Source organism: Pogona vitticeps, chromosome 4 (genome assembly GCF_051106095.1).
Source record: "Pogona vitticeps strain Pit_001003342236 chromosome 4, PviZW2.1, whole genome shotgun sequence".
NCBI classification, from domain to species: Eukaryota; Metazoa; Chordata; class Lepidosauria; order Squamata; family Agamidae; genus Pogona; species Pogona vitticeps.
The window spans coordinates 82,493,733-82,520,510 of record NC_135786.1 but is presented as its reverse complement, the minus strand read 5'-3'; the positions used below and the strand labels follow the sequence as shown (position 1 = coordinate 82,520,510).

At 39.9% G+C, this 26,778-nt stretch overlaps 1 protein-coding gene across 4 annotated transcripts in view; it reads left to right on the top strand.

Moving 5' to 3' along the window:
- ZZZ3 (zinc finger ZZ-type containing 3) overlaps nucleotides 1-26,778 on the top strand; it is a 73,950-nt gene that overhangs the window by 21,938 nt on the left and 25,234 nt on the right. For all 4 annotated transcript variants that reach the window (XM_020794673.3, XM_072997815.2, XM_020794672.3 and 1 more), the window contains exon 2: nucleotides 8,038-9,584. In XM_020794673.3, the coding sequence (XP_020650332.1) occupies nucleotides 8,089-9,584 (1,496 nt within the window). In that variant the 5' untranslated portion in view covers nucleotides 8,038-8,088. The remainder of the gene's footprint in view (nucleotides 1-8,037; nucleotides 9,585-26,778) is intronic.

The following is a 26,778-nucleotide window of genomic DNA, read 5'->3' as shown; positions in this document are numbered from 1 at the left end:
AGCTCCTTTGTCACAACTTTTTTTGTTCTTTAAAATAAGAGTAAAACTTTCAGCACTCATTTTTCTCTTATCCTTTTAATTTATATTCACATTTAATTCCAGCATTAAATTGTTCTCCATTCATGTATTTCAAATATTTGAGAAGCCTCGGCATTTGGTTAAATGTGCTTATGAATGAATAAGGAAGGCATTGTTAATAAGGTTGTTGTTACTTAGCGAGCACAGTATCAAAGACAATTGTCTCAATGTGGATTTTGGTATTTTTTCAGCACAAATGGGTTATTGTTGAGTATTTTAGAAAGTGTCATTGTTAATGAAGAAGGCAGCAGATAGCCTAACTTGCTGTGTTGCATAGTTTTAGAGGTCATCATTGCAATTCCTTAATGAGTTTTCGTATGGATCTTGCATAGGAGCAGTGTTGTATGGGTTATACCCCGAATTTACTTGTTTGATTTGTCTTGTGTTTATGTTACTTTTGCAAACTACTGACATCTGGAAAGACTAATTTGACTCCTACCCCATTTACCTTTTTACTATTTACTTTATTCACTATTTCAAAATCTTGTGAGATACTTTTTTGTGGCTGCTTACCTCAGTCAGTTTGGCCAAAAAAATAGGGTGGCACATATCAATTTATTTATTTATTAAATTTGTATTGTGCGCATTTAGACAGCGTCTGCTCTGGGTGGCTCACAATAAAATAGACTAAAAACAATCAAATAGTCTCAAACAACAATTTAACAACAAAGAATGTCATTCAAGATGGAAAAGGTAAAAAAAATCAGATAGTGACCAGAAGGAAGGCCTGCCTAAATAGCCAGGTCTTGAGTTGGCTTTTAAAAATGCCCAGTGAAGGTACCAAGCGAATCTCGGAGGGGAGACTATTCCAAAGGCGGGGGGCCACTGCTGAGAAGGCCCAGTTTCTTGTTTTTTCTTTCTGGGCCTCCCTTGGCGTTAGGCCCCTCAGCTGCCCCTCCTGGCTAGAGCGAGTGATTCGAGTAGATCTAGGTGGGAGGAGACGTTCTGCCAGGTATTGAGGTCCAACCGTTTAGGGCTTTATATGTAATCATTAACACTTTGAAATCAGTGCGAAACGAATGGGTAGCCAATGCAAAGCAGCCAGAGTGGGGGAAATATGCTGATATTTTCTCTTCCCACTGAGAAGTCTGGCTGCCGCATTCTGCACCATTTGAAGCTTCCACATCAATCTCAAAGGTAGCCCCACGCAGAGCGCATTGCAGTGGTCTAATATCGAGATTACAAGCGCATGGAACAAATTGGTGAGCGCCCCAACATCAAGATAGGGATGCAGCTGGACAATCCACCAGAGATGGAAATAGGTAGAGCGGGCCACTGACGCCACTTGGGTTTGCATGGTGAGCGCCGGGTCCAGAGGGAGTTTCCCAAACGGCCAATTGTGGGGCCACCCACCCTCAGAACCTCTGCCTTGTCTGGGCTCAGCCTCAGCCCGTTTTCCTGCATCAATTGCAGTACAGCCTCCAGACAACGCTGAAGGGATAGAATGGCATCCACTGTGGTTGGCAAAAAGGAGATGTAGCGCTGAGTGTCATCAGCATACTGGTGGCACAATGCCCCACACCCCCTGATGACCCCACCCAGCGGCCTCATATAGATACAGTATTAAGCAGCATTGGGGAGATAATCGAGCCCTGCGGAACCCCACAATTGAGTCTCCACAGGCCGAAACACTCTTCCTAAGCTGTACTCTCTGAGGATGGTCCTTCAAGAAGGATCGGAGCCAGGCGAGTGCCAAACCACCATCCCAACTCTGAGAGCTTCAGGAGGATACCGTGGTCAATGGTATCAAAGGCGGCTGAGATATCAAGGAAGACCAACAAAGAGAAACCTTGCCCTCCAGGAGAGACCCATTAATTATTGCTGTGGCCCATTCAATTGTTATATGCCTGCCTGCTTTGATTAGCCAGGCCAGGCAAGGGTCAAGGGAGGAGGTGCTGGCACAACAGCGGTCAAGCGCTTTGTCCACCATATCTACCATCACAGGCTGAAAGAAACCAAGTCTCACGGGGCAAGGCAGAGCGCTGGATATCTCTGCTTGATCCACTGTATTCAGAAAAGAATGGAGATCCCGACGGATGGCCTCAACTTTAGATTTTTAAAAATGCTGGAAATTGTTCAGGTGAAATACTAAAAGGAGGCCCATCACTTAGACCAATTCCGGATAGGTCGCGGACTATATGGAAAAGTTCCACCTGCTGATTTGAAGCTTCGCTTATCCAGTTAGCAAGGTGAACTCGACTAGCAGCCCTCACCTTAGCAAGGTAAAGGTTAGTCACGACCCTTACAGTTTTCCGATTATAGACCGTCGGGCTCCGTCTCCACTTGCACTCTAGCTTTCTCCTGTTTTGCTTCATCGCTTGTAGCTCCTGGTTAAACCAGGCCAAACTCTGCACCGGAGAGGGTGTTTAGAAGCAAACGTGTCTACAGCCCTGGTGATGGCAGTAAACCAGCCATCAACCAGAGCCTTGACAGGAGCGCCAGTCAGATCAGCCAGAATCCCTCTCATGGAGTCCTGAAGGTTCCAGTAGCCTTCAACGGCAGACCAATAAAATAGGTCCATGCTCCCTGCAGAGAGGGAGAGCCACTGAGAGGTTACATTTTACTAGGTGGTGATCCGACCATGATAAGGGAACTGACACAAGGTCAGTCACCATCAGACCACACTAGCTCTACTTAGTGGAAAACACCAGTTCTAGGGTATGACCACCCACGTGTGTGGGGCCGTTAACATGTTGGGACATGTCCAAGGAAGCCATGGTTTCCAAGAACTCAAGAGCCAGACCAGAAGTCTCTGCCTCCGCATGGATGGTGAAATCACCCAAGACCAAAAGCCTCGGGAATTTCAGCAGTGCGGTGGAGACAAAGTCCGCCAGCTCCGGTAAGGAAATGGCTGGGTCGCGGGGAGTGCGGTAACCCAGCAATATCCCAATACCATCCCTGGCCCCAGTTGACACATGAAGGGCCTCCAAACCCAGCTTCACCACTGTGGAGCGCCTAGTATCCTCCAGAGAATGTATATACTGAATGGCTACTCCCCCCTGCCCCTCCAGTCTACCCTGGTGCTGGATGGCATAACCAGGAGGACAGGCAAGGGTCAGGGGTGCACCCCCTCCCCGTCCATCCAAGTTTCAGTTATGCATACCAGGTCTGCATCCTCCTCCAGAATAAGATCTTGAATAATCTGGAATTTATTAGATACAGACCCGGCATTCAATAGCACCAGTTTTAGAGTGGAGGGTCAACTGATCTGACTACCTCGATACTGACTGTTGATCACAGTCCCAGAACAGTGAACAGACTTCAAACATCTTTTCACCGTTCTTCTAAAAATGAGCAGGGGCTGTGCCATCAGTTAGTTTATGATTAGTTTATGATTCAACATGTTAAGGGGAAAATGTTGTTTGCGTACAAAGGAATACTGAAGAAAAGCAGCTTAGAAAATGTTGGCTTAAAAGCAAATTCACAACTTATATACAGTGGTGCCTCGCTTAGCGACATTAATCCGTGCAGGAAAAACGTCGCTAAGCGATTTCATCGCTAAGCGAGTTTTAAAAGCCCATAGAAACGCATTAAAACGCGTTTAATGCGTTCCTATGGGCTTAAAACTCACCTTATGCGAAAATCCTCCACGGGGCAGCCATTTTTTGTGCCTCTAAAGCAAGGCAACACAGCAGGCAGCCATTTTGGAACCGCCGATCAGCTGTGGGAAAATGGGGCCTTTGGGATGAGCGCGGGGGAGTGCTCCCCGCGCTCATCCCAAAGGCTCTGCCAATCAGCTGTGCTGTGAGGGGTGGAGAGAGAAAGAGACAAAGCACAGCTGATTGGCAGGGGTTTGCGATGATGGCGGGGAAGCCATCATTGCAAACCCCCGCCGATCAGCTGTGCTTCGGCGCTCTCTCTCCCCACCCCTCGCAGCTCCAGCCTCGGCAGGGAGACTGACAGCCTGGGCAGGGAGACTGAGGCACCGCCAGGCCACCCTGGCTGAGAAAGACCCTCTGCACCTGCAGGGGAGAGTGAGAGAGAGAGAGAGAGACGAAGCACAGCTGATTGGAGAGGGTTTGCGCTGATGGCTTCCCCACAGTCAGTGCAAACCCCCGCCGATCAGCTGTGCTTCGGCTCTCTCTCTCCCCACCCCTCGCAGCTCCAGCCTTGGCAGGCAGACTGACAGCCTGGGCAGGGAGGCTGAGGCACTGCTGCGCCACCCTGGCCGAGAAAGACCCTCTGCGCCTGCAGAGGGTCTTTCTCGGCCAGGGTGGTGGTGGCACCTCAGTCTCCCTGCTGAGGCTGGAGCTGCGAGGGGAGAGAGAAAGAGAGATATGAAGCACAGCTGATCGGCGGGGGTTTGCGCTAATGGCTTCCCCGCAAATCCCCGCCGATCAGCTGTGCTTCGGCTCTCTCTCTCCCCATCCCTCGCAGCACAGCTGATTGGCAGGGCCTTTGGGATGATCGCGGGGAAGCGCTTCCCTGCAATCATCGCAAAGCAAATTTTCCCCATAGGGGGCATCACAAAGTGATCGCTCTTGCGATGGCAAAAAGTCCATCGCAAAGCGATTTCATCGTAAAACGGAGCGATCGCTATGCGAGGCACCACTGTAAATTATTTTCACCTACTTGTATGAGGCTCTCTAGCACCTTGTCTAGGAAACTTATTTAATATATCCTGTGCCATTCACTGTTATTTCAGTAAACTTTTCAGATACTACTACCAGATTATGGTAGTTTGTGTAGAAGAGAACATGCAAAGCAGTAAGTGTGAAGTATGTGTGCTAGCAAGTGTGGTGTGAAACAAGCTGTCACCTGTAAAGAAATCTGAGTTACATTTTCACAAATTATTCAAGAATTTGAAAGATAGATGTGTAGATTTTAAGTCTTACTGCTGTCTGTGTGTCTAGAGAATATTTTCAACTTGTCAATTAAATGTGGAAATCAGTGTATATTTTCTGTTGACAAAAGGCAAACTTTGTTTTTGGCAGATCATTGCCTTTGTGTATTTTTTAGATAATAAAAAGTACATTGTACTTTGTATCACAGTATTTGTGATTATGGCTGAAATCCTGATGGTTAGCATAGTAAGTCACAACTAGAGTAAGTCGGCATAGATTTGGTAAGCAGCTTTACAATTTTCACAATATTGAAGACAATAGAGTGCTCTATTTTTGTGTCTGTGAAGAGTCATATATCCGATTCATTCCCCCTTCAGTTTATAAACTCTGTTACTCAAAATATCCAGAGCTTAGAATTAATTGTATAATTGCATTTTATATGTTATTTTAACGTGTTTTAACTTATGTAAGCCGCCCCGAGTAGACATTGTCTAGAGGGGCGGGGTAAAAATAAAATAAAATAAATAAATAAATAAATAGTGTTGATTTAATAGTGGCCCAGTAATGTGGGTTGTTGTATGCTACGTTATTACTGTCTTTTAAGCCTTCTGAAAAATGAAAGCATATACTTGTTTTATTCTGTTAGCATTTAAAACCAATTTTAAAAATTGCGAAGGCTTTCACAGCCGGGATCTAATGGTTGTTGTGGTTTTTTTGGGCTCTTTGGCCATGTTCTGAAGGTTGTTCTTCCTAACATTTCACCAGTCTCTGTGGCCAGCATTTCAAAGGACAGGAGTAGCACTCCATGCTCTGGTGTAGTTAGTTTTAAATTAGCACTTTGTGTTCTGGTGCAGTTTGTTTCAAACTGCACCAGAGTACTACTCATGTCTTCTGAAGATGCTGGCCACAGAGACTGGCGAAACGTGAGGAAGAACAACCTTAAGAACACGGCCAAACAGCCCGAAAAACCCACAACAACCAATTTAAAAATTGTTGCAGTGTAATTTCTCTTACCCTGTTTTCCCGAAAATAAGACCTAACCTGAAAATAAGCCCTAGTATGATTTTTCAGGATGCTTGAAATATAAGCCCTATCCCAAAAATAAGCCCTAGTTAAGTGAAACCCCACCTTCCACCATTGTGTAGCATTATGCAGCAACCAGAAGATGACATGACTGTAAAATAAAACATCCCCTGAAAATAAGCCCTAGTGCGTTTTGGAGCAAAAATTAATATAAGACCCTGTCTTATTTTTGGGGAAAGATAGTGGTTTTATATGCAAATCATATTTTTCCTATGATTACATGTTTATTTTAAACAGCTGAGCTATTCTTTCAACAATTGATTTGAGCCTTTTTTGAATTTTCCTTTTCCCAGAAACTGAAAAATTACCTATACCTTTTTCCAGAAACTGAAAATATATGCTTCTTTCAAGGGATCATGATGCTTGTCCCCATTAGAGGTAGAAGTTCCTACTATGAATAAAGAGCAGATAATGGCATGGCTTTCTGCATATTTTCAAGTGAGAAACAAACATCTGTTAAGCATACAGTACTTAAGGCAGGGCTACAAAAAACTTGACATTAGCAATGACTTAAAACAGATACTGTCTGCAGCTAGATAATCAGTAATGTATAATTTCTAATTCTTCTACACAATCTGGGACTGTTAATGTATTGGTTGAATTGTAACTGAGCATAAGAGAAGCCAAGTATAATAAGACCTCTATATCTCTTGGGGATTGGTTCCAGGACCCCCTCTCCATGGATGCTGAAATTTGAAAGTCAACAATATCATACATAGCATGATAAAAGAAAAAAGTCTGGAAATACACATTTTCACCATACATTGCCAAAATTGGCTACTAGAGGGAACCAGAGACCATGCTATCTGTTCTTCAACAAGAATATGTAGCCTTGTCTGTTTCTCCTTCTAGTGGCCAATTCTGGTAGTACATTGTGAAAATACATATTTCTAGTTTTTCTTTTAATATTTTCAGATCACGAATAAGTGAAATATTGGATACAGATCCTGCAGATACTGTAGTGGAAACTGTGGGTGTACTGTGTTCCTGCCTTCAGGAACAAAATACAGTGGTACCTCGCATTACGATGTTAATTCGTTCCAGCGAAGTCACTGTAGAATGAAAACATCATAATGCAAAATTTAAAAGCCCATAGAAATGCATTAAAACCCAATTAATGCGTTCCTATGGGCTTGAAACTCACCGTCCAGCGATCCTCCATAGCGCAGCCATTTTCACTGCCCGTGCAGCGAGGAATCCGTCCCAGAAAACAGCAGGTCTGCGGGCGGCCATTTTTTTAAACCCGGTGGCCATTTTGAAACCGCCTATCAGCTGTAGGAAAATTGAATCGGTTCCTGAAGCAGGGAACCGATCATTGCAAAGCGAAATTCTCCCATAGGAAACATCATTTTGCGATCGCTTTTGCAATTGCAAAAACTTCGTTGTTACGCGATTTTGTCGTAAAACGGAGCGCTCGTCTTGCAAGGCACCACTGTATCAAGTGGGGAGTAGATGAACTTTTTTGTGATTTGCAGAAGTTATACGTTTGTGGTTGTGTCTGGGCAAAGTACTACACTCACACTTTAGCCTTAAACTACTCTGTTTTAGGATTGACTGTAGTACTAAAGCATAGTCTGAAATTCATTGACCAATAATATCTGAGGGGTCTGAGTTTAGAAACTGCTGGATTAGATGATCACTGCATTGCTTGACTTTTTAAGAATCTACAAATGTTTGGTGTTCCAAGCATAATCCTAAATAGTAAGTTGGAAGTGGTTATTGAAACTTGATGGAAACTTTTTATCTTTTCTTAAATGTGTTGGATGTCTGAAAGTCCTTCCATTGCTTTTTCTGTGGTAAAAGCAATGTTATGTAAATAAATCAGTTTAGACATGTCTTAATTTAACTCAGGAATATTTCATTTTAGGCTTGTATTTAGTATCAACACCTATTCTTCCTTCTACTATCTGTAGAAGTAGTGCTGTTAATATTGAAGCATCTGCTACTATTAGCACACACTGCAAATATTTTGTTGGAAGACAAATAAGCCACAGTATTAGTGATCTTCATTTAGTAGTATATTTAAAATGTTAGTGTAATTGTTACTATAGTTAATACTATTTCTCATTGTATTGTTTATCTTTCTTTGAAGGTGTCCAAATGAGTGGATCATGAGGAACATAATCTAGGGACTTGCCATAGTATGGCTGCTTCTCGATCTACTCGTGTCACAAGATCAACAGTGGGTTTAAATGGTTTGGACGAAAATTTTTGTGGCCGAACTTTAAGAAACCGTAGCATTGCTCATCCAGAGGAAGTTTCTTCTCTTTCACAAGTAAGGTCAAGATCACCAAAGAAGAAACCAGAGTCTCTGCAGACTCAGAAGGGAAACAATAGTGGACGAATAAATGATGTGAAGCAGCAAAATTCTAAAGAAGCATGGGTAAGCCCTAGAAAGAGAGGATTGTCAACTTCAGAAAAGGATGGTGTTGAAAAACAGATTGTGGAGAATTGTGAGAAGAAACAGGCAGAATCTGTCTCTCCAGTTTTAAAGAGAATTAAGCGCTGCCTACGTTCAGAGACACAAAATAGTTCAGAAGAGGTGCAGCTGTCTAAAACAGGAAAGGAGCGATTGGAGCGCAAGTGCTCTGTATCAGACAATGTTGCAGTCACTCCAGGACCTAAACGAGCTTGTCGATGTCTTATATTGGACGATAGTGATAAAAGGGAAGCTAAAAAAGTGAACTCTTGTGCAGAAAAGTTTAACAGTTCCTCGATATCAGAAGAACTCTTAGACTGTCAGACTGTCAATGGGGTTGATGGGAAAGATTCAAATGCTACAACGTGTAATGACTGTCAGCCTGATGGGAGTACAACACATAGCAATGGTGATTCATGTTCATCCAAGGAAAACTCTGTAACAGAAAATGGAAGTACATTGACCCATTCATCATTTTTTCTTAACAAAAATAAAGAGGACAGTTCCGTAGACCATAGTGTGCCTTGCACAAATTCACAAGAACAGATAGAGGACCGCAAACAGTTAAAGAACTGCTTGCCTGAAGAAACTGCTAATCAGGCACATGAATCAGGTACGGGTACGGAGTCCTTTTCTGAAGTCCAGTCATCTTTATTAAGGGATTCTGAGGAGGAAGTAGATGTAGTCGGGGATAGCAGTGCCTCAAAGGAACCATCTGAAAACACTAACAGCAATCTGGACAATTACCATGACAGTACATCAGTCTCAGGTGATCCTGAACCACCAATTTCAGACTGTATTTCAGCCCAAATTACATCAGCATCAGAATCTCAAGAACACAGATACACACTAAGAACATCTCCATGGAGAGTGGGCCCTGCAAAAGGTACCCCAACTAAACAAAGTTCTCCGTGTAGAGAAAATGGACAGATTGAGGAAAATAATCATAGAGCCCCTGAAAATAATCTAGAATCAAGTGTTAGTAGTATCAATGGATCTACCATAAACACAGAAATTCTGAATGAAAAAGAGAGAGGTTGTGACTCTGGGGAGAATATAGATGAAGGACTAAGTAAATCATCCTCAGTGGCTAGACTTGTTACTGGATCTCTACCATCCGCCAAAGAAAGTGCCAATCTTCATGCTGTGGAGGATGAGGAGGAAGAGCCTGATGTTTATTTCTTTGAATCAGATCATGTGGCATTGAAACACAACAAAGAGTATGTGTAACTATGGTAACCATGGATTCTGCTTTTTGTTTGCTAATCAGATCCCTGGTTTTTGAAAATTTTGTGTCTGCTCTAATGCCATTTGAATAATATTTATCTTTAAAGAGGACTTTGTTTCTTGAAAAAGTAAAAAATTGCCTTCTTTCATACATTACTATTAAGGAGAGTGACCTAAGCATGTTACTTTAGTGCAACAGCCTTAGTATGACTTTCAAATTATAGACCTTTTTTTTCTTTTTTCCTCAACTGGCTAAGAACCAGAATTTTTACAATTCTCTTCTTGTAACATTGCAATTAATCTTTCACTTAATTAGTATGCTAAATATTTTCTGTTAGAAAGTTGTATTAGTGTACATAGCAGAGTGTATAAACTGTCAATTATTATGACAGTTACATAGTATTGCAAAAAATAGATTAATCTGTGTATATTTCAAATTACCTAACCTGATCTGTCTTCCTAAATTTATCATCCAGGTGTTTCCATACCTGCAATGAAGTTTTCTTTGGTAACTAGTCTAGTAATATTTCTTAAATTCAAAGAAATCTTAAGAGTTTCATCACTTAGGTTACATATATACAGTGGTGCCTCACTTAGCGACGTTAATTCGTTCCGCAAAAATCGCTGCAGAACGAAAATGTTGCTATGCGGTATTAAAAAGCCCATAGAAACGCATTGAAACCCCTTCAATGCTTTCCTATGGGCTTAAAACTCACAGTTGAGCGAAGATCCTCCATAGCGCCACCATTTTCAGTGCCTCTAAAGCGAGGAATCCATCCCTAAACACAGCAGGCGGCCACGTTGAAACCGCCGATCAGCTGTGTGCAAATGGGGGCTTTGTGATGATCGCTTCCCTGCGATCATCGCAAAGCGAAAATACCCCATAGAGAACATGGGAAAGCGATCACTTTTGCGATTGCAAAAAATGTGTCACTAAGCAATTTCTTCGCTAAGCGGAGCGATCGCTAAGCGAGGCACCACTGTATTAGCTGTAATAATGTAATATTTGTAATATTAAGAGCTGGAAATGGAAAAGCTTTGAACTACAGGTAATCTTCAGGATTCATACACAAGGGGGTTGTGCAAGAGTTTTTATAGGCAGACACCTGATAATACATTAAGTTCCCCGCAACCTCACACCCTCTTTATATTTGTTCTTAGCTGTTTATAGAGAAGAGTAATGTTTTTGAATAGTGAATTGTGTCAGGATGTGCAATCTAGACAAATAGCAGGGATCTGGAGAGTTCAGTTTACATGCAGTTACACCAAGAGATAGTAGCTACTCTGTAGCTCTCAGTTTGTATTCTAGGAATGATTGCTTTTAAATAGTGTGTTGTATACTGATGCTGTTGGTTGGGGTCTGAGATCAGTATGATGCTTCACCATGACAAGGCAGCAATCCATGAAGGAGTCATTTGCATTATTACATATAAATATTAGCTAGCTTTTGAATGTCATGGAGGATTATATCAGTTACCTGAATAAGAATTGGGAAATGTTTGATTTATTTGGTAATTCATTTGCTTGATTTGTACCCTACTTTAGATCGAATCCACGCGACGGAGTGAGTTCCCGTCACTTTGTCCCAGCTCCTCGCCAACCTAGCAGTTCAAAAGCATGTAAAATGCGAGTAGATAAATAGGTACCATCTCGATGGGAAGGTAAACAGCGTTCTGAATCTAAGTCGCGCTGGCCACGTGACAACAGAAACTGTCTTCGGACAAACGCTGGCTCCACGGCTTGGAAACGGGGATGAGCACCGCCCACTAGAGTCGAACACGACTGACTAAAATGTCAAGGGGAACCTTTACCTTTACCTTATTTCATGGACTCAAGAGTAATTTACAACACCTTCTGAATGTTAATTCTGCCCCAAATGGACTCATAATCTAATGAAGTCATATAATTTGTGAGAGGGTAGAAAAATCACAGAATAGAATAAAATTGTCAATTTAAGGAATACCACTCAATATCTAATAAACACTTGCATGGTAAATGCATATTTGTTAAAAAGCAAATGCAAGTGATCTGAAGGGAAAAAAAATATAAAAATCAGACCTTCTTGGCAGTGGCCTCTCATCTCCGGAACAGTTTACCTGTAGAGATCCGCTTGGCCCCCCTCACTGAGGGCCTTTAAGACCAGTTTGAAGACATGGCTATATAGGCAGGACTTCCCTGCAGCCATCACTTAGCCTATTTTTCTTTTCCGTTTCTCTTAACCTTTTGGATTCTGTTGTTAAACTGGGTCCTATTTTTAGTACATTTATATTTTCATAGTTTATTTTTTGTGTGTGTATAAACTACCCAGAGCAGACACATTCTGGATGGGCAGTATATAAGTCTGATGGGCAGTATATAAGTCTAATAAAATAAAATGTAAATAAATAAATAAATAAATAAATAAATAAATAAATAAATAAATAAATAAATAAATAAATAAATAAATAAATAAATAAATAAGATGGACATGAACTTGAAAATCAGCGATTCATGATGGGTAACCACAAACCCCTGGAAAAACCAACTGTTTTGTGGTTCATTTTTCTGGTGAAAATGAACTGGGAGGGGGACCTGCCTGCTCCTGCCCTCTGCCATCCTTCCAACTATCCCCTTATTGGCCTCCTGTCACTGCCAGGATTTTTAGAGTATTGCATCCATTAAACTGTAATTATCTTTCATAAGAATAAAGAACAATAAGAGTGGCTATTTGAGCCTCTTTTGATTCATTAGTATCAGAATACTACTGGTGTGATTAAATGCTGTGTTCCTGTGTAGGCAAAGGGGATTTGTTTTAAATCAGATCACTATTTATTTATTTATTTATTTATTTATTTATTTATTTAACTTATATGCCGCCCACACTACCCGAAGGTCTCTGGGCGGCTTACAGCTTACAGTTTAAATTAATATTTGGAAGGACTAAATGTAATCATAATTTTCTCCAAAGAAATGCATTCTTTCTTTTATAGATAGATCCCTTAATACATATTTTCCACTCTATTTCTTCATATTGAATTCATACCCAAAAATCCTCTATTCATTGACACCTCTGGTGTATGCACTTTCAGAGAGAGAGGTAGGGGCCTGAAAATAGAGCTGATCATATTATTTCTCATCTCTGTATATTGCTGCTAAGAAGCATGTATCTCTGGAGATACAAGCCTGGTTTAAGAATACTGTACCTGTTTCATCATGGTATCTGCTAAACAAAGTACTAGAGGCAATACTGTAGATCTTTACAGAAGGTTATAGAATCCCATCAGATTTAGGCTCCAATTAAAGAGCTGTTGGACTTTATTTACAACACCCATGTAAAAAGGCATATGAATGCATTGACACAATATAAAATTGAAATTTATAGTCTGTGTTGTACAGTAGGATCTTTGAGGTATAATCTGAATCTTTAAAACTATGACCACATAAAGGTTCCCCCTCCAAAACAAAAGTCTTAGGAGTTAATACATAGATTTTTCCAATAGCTTGAGTATCATCCTGGTTGTGTTCTGGTCTGAACTAGAATCTGTGATGTTAACATGATTTTACATCTAGTGAGTTCCAGGATAGAGGAGATAATTTTTTGGTTTTATGTTACTTTTTTTTTTTAGCTTATGTGAGCTATTACGTCCACCTACTGCTAACTTTTTAAAGTTTTTATTATCAAGCCTTGGTATTGACAAACAGTTTGATTATATATGCACAGTTGCTATAGGTGTTATTGTGCAGTACTGCTGTTATGTTCCCAGGGTAGTATAGAACTTTCTAATTAGCAGGGAGCCAGTTGAGAAGAAAAGCTGCTGTTACAGTCACCTTTTCGTAAAACGTAGGCAACCAATACTTTTCATGCAAAACAGTGTGCTGCTTATATACCGGCCTATAGCACTTAAAGCACTCTCTGGGTGGTTTGCAAGTTAATTATGCAAACTACACCCCCTCAGTGAGTTGGGTACTCATTTTACCAACCTCAGAAGGATAGAAGGCTAAGTCAACTTTGAGCCAGCTACCTGGGATAGAGCCCTGGATCGTGAGCACAGTTTTGGCTATAGTACAGCAGTTTAACCACTGCGCCACGAGGTTCCTTTTTAGTAATTTAATAAATACAAGAATTCATGCCTCATACTGCAGTTCTCTCTGGTCATAGGTGTTTCATCCAAAATACAGTATTTAGACTGTTGTGATAGTGGGATGTGGTGGTGCTGCGGGTTAAACTGCAGAAGCCTCTGTGCTGCAAGGTTGGAAGACCAGCAGTTGTAAGATCGAATCCACGTGACTGAGTGAGCTCCCGTCTCTTTTTCCCAGCTCCTGCCAACCTAGCAGTTTGAAAGCATGTAAAAATGCAAGTAGATAAATAGGTATCACCATGGTGGGAAGGTAACGGCGTTCTTTGTCTAGTTGCGCTGGCCATGTGACCACGGAAACTGTCTAAGGACAAGCGCTGGCTCTATGGCTTGCATTTATATACGCAATATAAATATACAATATAAATGATTCCAGTGACTCCGGATTTATTAATTTGTACATGCAATATGATTGGCTTACTGTATATTCTGTTAGGTAAGATAGTGATAATTGGCTAAGATATTAGTAATCAGAATTTCTGTTTCAAAATTGACTTTAATACCTGTGATTGAATGGGCATGATCTGCTTCAGTAATCTGACTGAGACTTGTGTGATTTGTCTAAAATGATAAGTCCCATGTTCCCTGGAGTACTGATTGTTTTAATAGTACTGTACATGTGTGTGTGTGCATACATGTGTACTGTTTGGGTATTTATGTCATATACACTGTATAGAGAGCAATTTTGTACAAATAGTAGCACCAATGTGGCTTCTGTGCTTCACAACTGATGGAACTATCCTCAGTGCCATGGTATATCTCTTCTCTCTGCAATGTTCAAGCAGACATTCTGCCTACAAAAGTCAAAGACCTAGATAACTGATTTTAGTTACATATGTGTTTGTATGTGTGTGTCACCATTTTATTTTAGCCAAGATTGTAGGGCTTTTTTTTAAAGGAAGACTTTGACTGATGTGATGAACTCAGTCCACAAGGAAACTGAGACTTCAACCTTACCTGAAGGTAAGGAAGGCTCTATTTCTCCCTCTACTCAAGATTCCTGGAACTTTCCTATTCAGCATGAGATTCTAAAAAAGTAATCTCAGTAAAGATAGTTGTCCCCAGACTATTTGCATTTAAGCTTATTTTGGTGTGCATCTGTGTTCTGCCGATACTGATGAGTAGTGTCGTGCATTCAGTTAAGAATATGAGTATAGCTATGGCTTTGTCAGTCTAGAACAGTAGTTCCCAAACTTGGTTCCCCGGATGTTCTTGAACTCCTGCTCCCAGAAACCCAGGCCAACATAGCTAGTGGTGAAGGCTTCTGGGAGTTTAAGTCCATGAACATCTGGGGAGCCACTGGTCTAGACGTCAGTGATCCTCACAAGAATATGCTTGTATGCACAATAATTTTCAGCTTGGAATGAATTCAAACAGTGTAGCCATGCCATCAGTGATCCTAGGATATGACACCATCTCTACTTGTGTTGCAATGCAAAAAAGTAAAAGAAAATGGTTCTTTGCTTACATATTAATCAAGATACATGCCTTCAGAAATTTACAGATCCAGGGCACCCCGTATTTAGCTATGCTGCCTAATTTGATCCAGTTAGAGGCATTCATATTAACATCAAAAACTGTTGTCATACTTTATGTGCTGAAGATTGACCAGAATCCTAAAGTTTTTTACATAACGTGCTGTGGCTAATTAGCTGCAATTAGTTGTGACAGATTATGCAAACTTTATATGAACACCAGTAGGATTTTTCCTTATGCATTTAAATCTGTGGAATCCTCTTCTCAAGAAGACTTGCTTGTCTTCCTATGTTGCTCTTTTTAGGAGCCAGGCAAAAGTTTCATACAAATGCTTTTAAATGGCTAATGTTTTATTTCTGTTTCCATGTGTGTTGCTATTGTTGTTATTAGTGGCTGAAATCCTGTTTCTTATTATAGTAAGTCACAACTAGAGTAAGCCTATTGAATCAGTGAAACTTACAAGAGGTTGACTCACCAAATCTCTACTAATTGATTTGGCCTAGTCTGGTTTCAACTTATTATGCCAAGCAACAGGACTTTAGCAATTGTTATATATTGCCATTTTGTAATGTTTTATTTTTTGCTATAGACCTCCAGTTAAATTGATAAAAATATGCTATAAAGAATGAGATGAGGAAGTGTTTGATTTGTTTGTTAAAACGCACTTTGTGTTTCATTTTGTGTGTTTGCACCCCACCTCAGCTTGCACTGTTCCTTAAATATTTGGTTCTAAAATGTCTTCTATCCTTTCATTTGTTGTCCTGTGAGAAAGTGCAGATGATTCCAGGGATAAATGTATGCCAGCACGCTTCAGCTACTGAGAAATGTGGCTGCTGTGTATGCAAGCAAGGCTGAACAGCAGGTCCTTACAATCCTTTTGTAAGAGAGGGAATAAAGCTGCTAAATGCAGCTCAAGGACAGTGAGTTTTAGAAGACACAGATTTTCCATTCCAGGTGTGAGCACATTATAAGCTGTGCTATATTTAAGAGGAGGAGCATTAGAATTAGTGATGTTTTTCTATTAGAAGCATCTGAGAAAGGTTCAGAAACACTTGGGACTCAGAGGATTGGTGGAACCTAGAAGATCAGTTCATATATCTTCTTCATCTATGACACTATTAATTACTTTTTTTATACAGTGGTGCCTTGCTTAACGGGTGCCCCGTTTAATGACGAAATCGCATAGCGATTAACTTTTTGCGATCGCATTGCGATGTTTTAAATTGGGAAAAATCGCTTTGCGATGATCGGTGCCCTGTTTCCCTTACCGATCATCGCAAAGCGATGATTTTTTAACAGCTGATCGGCGGTTCCAGAATGGCCACTGGGTAAAAAAATGGCCGCCTGCTGTTTTCTGGGGTGGATTCCTCGCTTACCGGGCAGCAAAAATGGCTGCCGTATGGAGGATTTTTGCTTAAAGGTGAGTCTGAAGCCCATAGGAACGTATTGAAGGGGTTTCAATGCATTCCTATGGGCTTTTTAATATCGCAGCAATTTTTGCTGCACCGATTATTATCGCTATGTGAGGCACCACTGTATCACCATGAGAAATGCTGTGGGCTGGTTCTTACAGTGTACCCTTATAAAAAAAAAACAAAAGCTAATGCAAATATTGAGCTGGTTAGATAGCTCAGTGGTCTAGGTCAGTGTTCCCCAACCTTGGGCCTCCAGATGTTCTTGGACTACAACTCCCAGAAGCCTTCACCCCCATCTCTGTTGGCTAGGATTTCTGGGAGTTGAAGTCCAAGAACATCTGGAGGCCCAAGGTTGAGGACCACTGGTCTAGGTAACGGCTGTGGAGCCAGAGGTTGAGAGTTGGATTCCCCAGTGTACCTCTTGCAAGTAGAGCCAGCCTGTTTAGCCGTGGGCAAGCTGCACAGTCTCAGGATGCCCCTAGGAGAAGGGAATGGTAAACCACTTCTGAGCATTCTCAGAACCTGGAAAGGGTTGCCATAAGTCAGAATTGGTTATTATTTATAATACAAGCATTAACTATTGAAGATGGTTGCTGACCATAAAATATTGTAGAGAAAAATGGCCAGACTCATACTTTACACTGCAAGACTATGATGATGTCATTTGCCATGGCTGTTTGTGGCAATTAAAAGCATGCTTACCCACACATGCACCCAAGTTCCAAGGACACCTAGCAATCCTTTTTGTCCTGTAGAAGCATTTGGAAGCAGTGGGATAGGACTGGCAGTGCAATCACAATAGCAACTTTCATGCCTGCAAGAGTTCACTCTGTTGGTGCCAAAGCTTTTCCCAGGACAAAAAGAATCTCTGATGTTCTCTTGGTTATGGCGATGAAATAAGAAACTTTTAATCCCCCACCCCATGGCTATACTTGATGATGTCATCACAGTCATACAGTGTGAAGTTGTGCAATAGAATTCTGGTCTATAAATTAGTCTGCTCTTTTCATAAATGTTTCCCCTGCCCCACCAAACGTTCACTTTTTTCAGTAGCTTGCAAACTTGCTATCTGCATCTGTTATACAGACTGTATCATTTTTGGGTTGCAGTTGCAGTACTTGGGGAGTTATAAAAAAGAATATATGAAAGCGAAGATATATTAATTTTAATTATAAAAATAAATGTATTACTCTCTTTGGAGCAATGTAGCTCTTCTGAAGTCTTTGGGCTTGGAATTGATTCATTGGCTTGAATCTTACTGTTTAATTATAAGCACGCAAGAGGAATGACAAGTTGCCATGACTGATAGACAAGGTGCCATTTGCATTTTTGGTTGTGCATCTGTCATTTGTCTGGCACCTTGTCAGTTAGCTGCAGGAATTTCTTTAATTCTTCTTGCATATACATGACTTTATAGTAGGATTTTGATCACAAAAATTGTGTTAAAACCACTAGAAATACTACAGAGCAAATGAGTACTTGGTTTCAGTTTTTCTATTGAGTTTCCATCTTTTAGTGTGAAATTCTTCCTGCTTTCAGAGAGGAAGTTGTAGTTCGAAACAGAATGATGAACATTTATTACTGTTTATGTAGCAGGAGATGACAGTATGAAAAATCTAAATAATTTTTTTAATAAATGGGAGGTTTGCCCTCCCTGCACTTCTTAACATATTCTGAAAATGGGGCAAGGAGGTGGGAGAAAAGATATAGCAGATAATGTGGATACAAACAGTCTGATTTCTCCCTTTTTGGGCATGTGTGCACTAGTATTCCACCATTCCAAAGAGCTGCATATGATTTGTGTTGCCACCTTCCTCTGTCTTACTTTCTTCATAAGATGCACCCAGGCATCTTATGAAACTAGGCAAACAGCCAGTGTTCACTTATGTTTAACAATGCCACACATTAGGGCTGAATTTACACAGCCATTTCACATGTAGTGAAACACACACAACTTATATTATTTTCCTGATAAAACCTGACTGTGTCTTAGCATTCAACAGTGGTTATGTGTGATATAATATCTTGTGCCTGCTATTTTAAGAAGAATTGTCAAGTTTTGTAAACCAAAAATAAATTTATTTTTAAAAAGGAAAGGGGAAAAAAAGAAGATTCAGTATTGCAACCTGTCATGTTCTTATTATTCAGCTTAAATTTTATTTATTTTGCTCCTCTCTTTCCTTCTGGTTTAAAATAGTGGAATGGATATAGATACAGGCAGTCACTTGCTTTTACATGTTCTAGTGAAAACAGACTGTATTTCCACAGCTTCTTTGCAAAAACTGACCCTCTTTGGCACAGCTCTTAACTCTTCTCTTTCCCTTTTCCCAGTTTCTCTCAGACATAGACTTAACAGCCTTAGATCAGAACTCTTACCTTAACAATAGTCCTTTCTATCTCTAACACAAACTTTAACTTGGGTGCTGTCTTATACACATTCTCTGTCCAGATCAGCAGCTGTATAGCCAGGCAGTTTACAAGCCAATCAACCTACAATTTCATTCCTGCACAATCTGTCCCCCATCCCAACTGCTTTATCAGATTTTCTGGGTACACATCCAACTTGCCAGCCAAAACCCAGTCACCCACCATTATGGTATTTCTTATATAAATGAAAATAAAAACATAGAAATGAGAAAAGATAATCACATGCTTTGTAGTATGTCTCATAAGTTGGTAGTACAGGCTGAGGCATGTAGCATGAAGAAGTGATCTGATGAAGAACAAGCAGCTGGTTGAAAGATTTCTTCAGGAATTCCTTTACTCAAAAGCTTTCATCAAGAGCAGAGTGGTCTGTACCTAGTACTGTCAACTGTGCTTACTGAAGCAGAGTTCTCTTTCTCCTGCAGCACTTTTGCACCCTGAAACATCAATTGGAGCATGTTTTAAATTCTTGAAAGGGTGATAGGGAAGAAGTGGAGAACTGAAAATCCCTTCATTGCCATGGGCATCATGTTTATATAGGTCTGCGTAAATTGTTGTTGTATGCTGTACATTGGGTGGATAGCTTTGCTATCCAAGTTTCTCCTCAACTCTTTCTTCCCTATTTTCCTGTCACTAAAAATCACAAATTTATTTTATTCAGAAAGTGCAATTAGGCACTCACTTTGTCTAGTCTTTTACACTATTTACCCAAGTGGCCAAACTGACAGACCATACTGTTTGAGTAAAAGAACGTGCTCAACTTTCCAAAGTGTGAAAACTGCTACTAAGTGGGTGGTTTAGAATCAAATATGACATAACTTTATTCATGGCTTTAGCTCTTGCATGGTTTTTAAAAAAGCCAAACTACATGGTTTGCTTTGTGTTTCTGAAGTATAATTTTTTCTGAATATAGATAGCAAGAGTGGGAATCTCAGTTTGGATTAGGGCGAGGAGGACAGTGTTGAATAAGGGCAATCCTTTCCATACATACCCACGCACCAGTCTTTTGGGGGAGAAAAACGTCCTACTTCAAATAGTAGGGATAAGGCCACCTTATTTGGATCAGACCGATGATGCTGTCAAAGGGTTTTAAAAGCTGTAGTCTATGTAGAGTGGAACAGTTAAGAACGGAAGAAACTGCTAGTCAAATGAAAGCTAAATATGTTAAAAATGCCATGTCTACGCTCCTTTCTTCCTATTTTTCCTAGAGTGAGAAATTGGTGCAACACAACCAGTGTGCATAATAAAGTCTCCCCATTACATCTTGATGATTTTCAATAACAGCAGCTGTAGTATCCTGGATTTGGATAGCTCAGAGATTTATGTATCTGGCTGTAGAGCTAGAGGTTTGGTGTTTGATTCCACACTGTGTTTCGTTGACAGGGGTTGGACTCAATGATCCATTAGGTCCTTTCCAGTTGTGCAGTTCTAAGATTATTTGTTAGTTGGATTGGGTGTTTGAGGGCATCATAGTGCAGTGGTTCCATCGTATTCTCTCATATCACACCCAGAGAGTGGTACTAGAGTGCACCGAAGTGTTTTCTCTATGATACTGAACAGGAATCTATTTTGCGGCCCCTGTGTTCAACATCTATATGAAGCCACTCAGAGAAGTCATTTGAAGGGGAATTGCTTTTTGTTATCTAATATTACAAAAGCAGTATTTAATGTGGTCTAGGCTGAGTAATGGTTTGGGTGAGGATGAATAAACCTAAGTTGGATATTAACAAGATACAAATTCTATTGGTCAGTAGAAAATCTTGTACTGGGATTAGAATTCCACCTGATCCTGAAGAGTGAGTTCCCTGTGGGAAGGTTTGTAGGTCAGGTTTATGGTCTGGGGTAATCCTTAGATTTCCCACATTCCTAGGACTTCCATGGGGCAGCGGTGACAAGTAATGATTTTGTATGACTCTGTTTAGTCTGTCTACTGTGATCTTTTCTGAGCTGACCTGATTTGTCTAAGATTGTTATTTAGTTACATTGGACAAATTCTTGTTGCTTTTTATTAGATATACTGTAGGAGCAAAATTTCAGAATCGACTGTGGCTGGTTGACAAGATGCCAAGTATATAACATACGAATGGCACCTCCTCAGTTAGTTGCAGTGGCTTCTATGATTTTACTTTTGTTTGCAGTAAAAAAGCAGTTGGATTCTGACTATTGTGTCACTATTACTGTAATGCACTCTATGTGGACCTATACTTCAAAAGTGCCTGGGAGCTTTAACATATTGTTTGAGAACATACTACTGCCAGTTGTGGTGTGCTTGATGCAGACATGGGAGAGAGTTTTCTCTGAATGTGAAATGCAACACATGTACACCACAGTTGCGTACTCAGTGTTTTCAGAAAGGATGTTAGGAGGACATAGCCCTTGTGACCTGCTTTTTGCACTGTTATATGTACTGATCATGATGATTATCATAATTATTTTGATTATTTTAATGTGTTACCTAATTTATTTTAATTAGATTTTAATGTTATTTGTTAGCTGCCATGAGTGTGGTTCTTTAGTGGAAGAGCAATGTAAATTAGAATGAAATATGTAATTAGTGTAAAAGTATTCTGAAAAGACATGTATGAAAGAAAATAGCTCATTTAAACTCAAAGTGTTTAAACCTACTTACCATATTGAATATAATAACTACTAAAAAGTTATGTTTCAGTTTCTGTGCCATTCATTATTGGAGGTTAGGAGTAAACTACTGTAAGTCAAAAATGTTGTTTTCTTCATGTTTGTGTTTTATATAGAAGAATCTAGGGTTTTTTTAAGGCTAATAGTTGAATAGAAATTTGACATAACTTGGCCATTAAGTGAATAAGAGTGTATTATTTATATGGTTTTTATTGGGTCAGTTCTGTCTTCTGTCTCAAAGCAGTTTCTCTTCATTTTTACATATCAAATTATTTGTGATAGGGGAATTTATAAATTATATGAGGCATTCACATTTTTTACCAGTCATAGCAAATTAGAGCATTTAAAAATACAAATGTAAATACTGACCTCTTCCTTCTATCACAGTACATGTAGTGCAGTACGTTAAATTTAATAGTGTATCCACTGTCCATATAAGACAATCTGTTTACTAGTAGTGTATTACCCTTATGGAGGGCTTCTGTGTCCTACCTAACAAATGTTAAGATCTAGTTTTGGACACCTATCTGGATCCCGTTGCTCTTTGAGGTGAAATGGCTTGAGGTGAAAAGTCTTTCCAGCAGGACTTGTAGATCAGTGGTTTCCAGCCTTGGGTACCCAGATACGCTTGGACTAACACTCCTAGAAATCCTGGCCAACACAGCTAGGGTGAAAGTCTCTAGTTTTAGTCCAAGAACGTCTGGGGACCTAAGGTTGGAACCACTGCCCTAGATACTGTAGTAACTTCTTTCTGAGAAAGGCTTGTCTGAGACTGAATTTGTATCCTTTAGGTGAGTGGTCCCCAACCTTTTTGATACCGTGGCCAGTTGGGGGGATGGGATCTGGGGGGGCACCGCCAGCGCACATGTGTGAAGGGGCAGCATGGGGGCACTCGCGAGGGGTGCGCACACATTCGTGTGCATGTGCAAATGGGCTGTGCAGGGGGAAGTGCATGCGGGGGGAGGAAGATCTGTCTCTGTGGCCTGGGCCAGCCAAGAACGCGGACCGGCACTGGGCTGGGGACTCCTGCTTTAGGTTACTTCTTTTTTCTTGATTACTATAGATTTATAACTTTTATTAGAAATCTGTTGAACTAAATGGTAGCAGATAGTATTAATATGCTACTAATAAAGAAATGTGTTCACATTCCCAGTGGTTGTTGAATGTAAAGTTCCTATCTTTAATCAGAAAAACTGCAAAATGCGTATGTCCTATAAGACAGGGGTCCCCAACTTCTGGTCCGCAGCCTGGTGCTGGGCCATGGCCATGGCAGGACTGGGGCCATGGAGACAGATCTCCCACCCCCTGCATGCACTCCACCCACCCACCCCACCTGCACGCACAGCCCGCCACCCACACACACAGGTGCCCTTTCCTTCCACGAGTGCACCCCGCCCCCTACACACATGCGCACCAGTGCGCTCCATCCCCTGGGAGCGCACTCTGCCCCTCCACGAGTGCACTCCACCCCTTCACGCACGAGTGTGTCCCCTCCGCAAGTGTGTCCCCTCCGCGAGTGTGCTCCACTCCTTTGCACATGTGCACAAGCGCACTCCGCCCCTCCATGAGTGGGCCCGCAAGTGCAAGGGGTTGCCCTACCTGTTGACGGACCCCAGCGCCCCAACCGGTCCGTGACGCAGAAAAGGTTGGAGACCACTACTATAAAATGTAGAGACTGGCTGAATTTGATTCATTGACTGATAACCTGTTGGTTTTGCTATGCCTGCAGAGGAGTGATAACATCACAACCAAGGAGATTTTTGGTAATAAAACTCCCCCCTTGTCTCATATGGCTTTTCTGACTAGTGAGTAATCATTTCATTTTGTGAAAGCTATAGGAACCATAGTACAGGAGAAGGAAGTTTTTCATTACCAAAGATTTCCACTTGCCATTAACGTAATCTTGCCGTAGTGGTCTTCTATCCCATGGAAGAAGGATGATAGTAATTATTTGCAGGTCAGAAAAACTGAGGGAGAAGTTTTTTCTTAGTCACATTTCTGCATATAGTTGATACAATTGCATGCAGAAGAAAGTCCTTAGTATTGAAATGTAGGCTTCTTGTAGACCAGTTTGGATGCCACACTAAACCAAAGGTGGGCATTCCTAATGTTGCTAGACTTCAGTTTTTGTGAATCCTGCTAGCTAGCTAGGGCAAGTGAAATTTAGAGTCTTAACAATAGCAAGACTGTTGCTTTGTTCTAAACAAACCATAGTTATTGCTAATTACAGTGTGTAAATTTAGATGATGTGACACTGTAGTTAAGCCAATTGGAAGCAAAAGCTCTCATAAGCCTTTTAATAGGAATTCTAGCAATAAAAATATTGCTTAGTGAGAGATTTGAACACAGCCTGTGTACCTTTAATGCAGCTGTCTAAACAATTTTTATTGTTTTTACTATTTTAGAAATACTTTGCTAATGAGTTAGAAAAACAAATATGTAGCTTGTTAGGTATTATTATCATGCTGTAACAGTTCATATTAGATGTTACATGTCATGTTCATAATTCTGTGATAGAAGTCAAGGATCCAGTTTATTTTAGGTATGTGTGTCATGTGGAAAGGCAAACTGACACCTATCAGTCTGACTGAACTAATCAATTTAGTTTAACTAAATTGTATACTTAAAAACTTAAGTAAAGTTTAAAAAGTGTTCTATATATCACTGTTGGAAGGACTTAATGTTAGCTGGAAGCTTCATGTCTGGCTACAGTCCACAAAGCAGAAATTTTAAATGTTTTTCCTGAGATACATTTTGTATCTATAGTTTTTCATTAGCGTTGTAAAGAGATTAACTTTTAAAACAAATATGTATTTAATTAATCCCTTTTGACTTTGTTTTCTCAGACCTGTAAAATTAGCATGTTTCAAATTTATTTTCCTGTTGCTTCAGTGTCATAACTGTTCAGAGTCCACCCATATATGAGCATGTATACTTGAGTTAGCTTGGCTTATCTTCCAACATACTTTGCTTGGCTTATCTTCCAACATACTGTTAGTAAAAACACTCATTCTCCTGAGACTTGACTATTTTAGCTTACTCAAATACTGTTTTTACTAAATCACAAAATAATTTAAAATAATTTGCTTTTTCTGGCTAAAGATGCTATTGTGAAAAATCAAGAAAAATGAATATATAAAGTATTTAAATGTGGGTAAAGGTTATTCCTTCCAGAGGTTAGAAGTAATTAATGTGATAACCAGTAATTAGTTATATTTGGATAACTTGTAACAAGTGTTTGTAAGGTTACAGTAAAAATGTAACAAATTGTTACAAACATATATTTTAGGTTTGATGAGTCTTAGTTATTTGCAACTAATTTGTAAAAGGCATTTAAAGATGTTTGTGAAAAACTTTTAGTAGGAATTTTTCAGATTTGGTGCCATCCTAAGTGAGAAGGGAAGTATGCTTTGGTTTTTCCCCCCACTTCTGTGCTTTTATAAATATTTGCAAGGCACAATTATCAGAATTGGCCACAAGAGCACTCTCTCCCATTTTTTATTTGATTTAAGGACAACAAATTATTTGAAATAGATCTCTCCTATCTAGATTACTTTTCTGAAGACAGAGGTTTTCTTGTTAGTTATACTTGTATACCATTTTCTTTTTATGAAAACAGCCAAAGGAATATGAAGCAAACAGGATAATAAAATGTTAAGATCTTTAAACAAAAATCTTTAGACAAAAATATTCAGACAAAATCATTAAAAAGGTAAAACAATACAAGACCAAACTTAAAAGATATGTATTAGCATCTTTTTAAAAACTTGTGATAGTAGGAAGCCAGTCATAATTTGAAGGTAAGTGCTCTCTGCAGGTTGTAAGCTCCACATAAAAAAAGCCCTCTCTTACCTCTCCATCAGGCAGCTCTCTGCAGGTTACATCCAGCCTCAAGAGGACTTCTCTTGTAGATACTGTACAGGTACATGACTAGGCAGATAGGCCTTTAAATAGTGGAGCTCCAAACTACTTGGGGCAGGGGTGGGCAACTTCTCTAGGTCAGAAGTTTGGTGATAACAATTTTAAAAACCATTTAAATAAAGCATACAGTGTAATTAAATTAAGCAAAATAGTTGCTTCCAACATAATTTTTTTCCTATATCTGTTGAAATAAGGTGTTTCAATGTTCAGTGGTGCATTGAGGATGTGCAAACATAGCCATGGATTGGCTACTTGATTACCATACTTGTTTTAGGGCATAAACTGTAGGTCTTGATGATGGCAATTTTAATTGTATTTTAATCATATTTTAATTGTATTTTAATCATTTTATATTTTATTGTATTGAATTTTAATTGTTGTAAGCCACCCAGAGACCTTTGGGTAGAGTGGGCGGCATATAAATAAAATAAAATAAAATAAAATAAAATAAAATAAAATAAAATAAAATAAATAAATAAATAAATAAATAAATAAATAAATAAATAAATAAATAAAATAATAAATAAAATAATAAACAATTAAAATCAACAGTTTGAATTAAATCCAGAAGATTAATTCCAGCCTGTACAGTATCTCAGTATTGATAATAATGAAAAACATTATTAGCTATACTTTAGAAAGGTTTAAGCATTTTCCTCCTTAATTCAGATAAGCCTGCGGTCATAGCATTTGCATTGCTATAAGTAAGCACATGAAGCTTAGAGAAAAACTTTCATGTGTTTATGAAAGAAGTTAAATCATAAGGAATAAGATAGGGTAGGATGATGCTTTTGACAACACAGAAAAAGAAATAAAAGATAATCGCAAATATGAGACTTCCACAGGTGTGAGTCCCCAGATGTCTGATGGAATTCCCTTAACTAGCATTTTACAGGCTTCAGCAGAAAAGCAAAGTCCTCTCATGTGATTTGAAATACTTATAGCTGAGGAGTCAAGGCTGTGTCATGATAAATCATTATGAAGATGGGGGTAGTGGCTGGGCAAGGCCAGGTTCTGTGGGAACTGCAAGGCATTAGGCATCTGGTAGTTTTCTGAGAGACACCCCGGGCAGAGCATAATGAGCAGGATGACTGCTAGATTTCTAATGTTTTGTAGTTCCCACTGAGCTGCAGAAGTCCCTTCCCAAGATAACAATATCTAATGTAAAGGATATAATGGCCAAAATCCTGTTGATTATT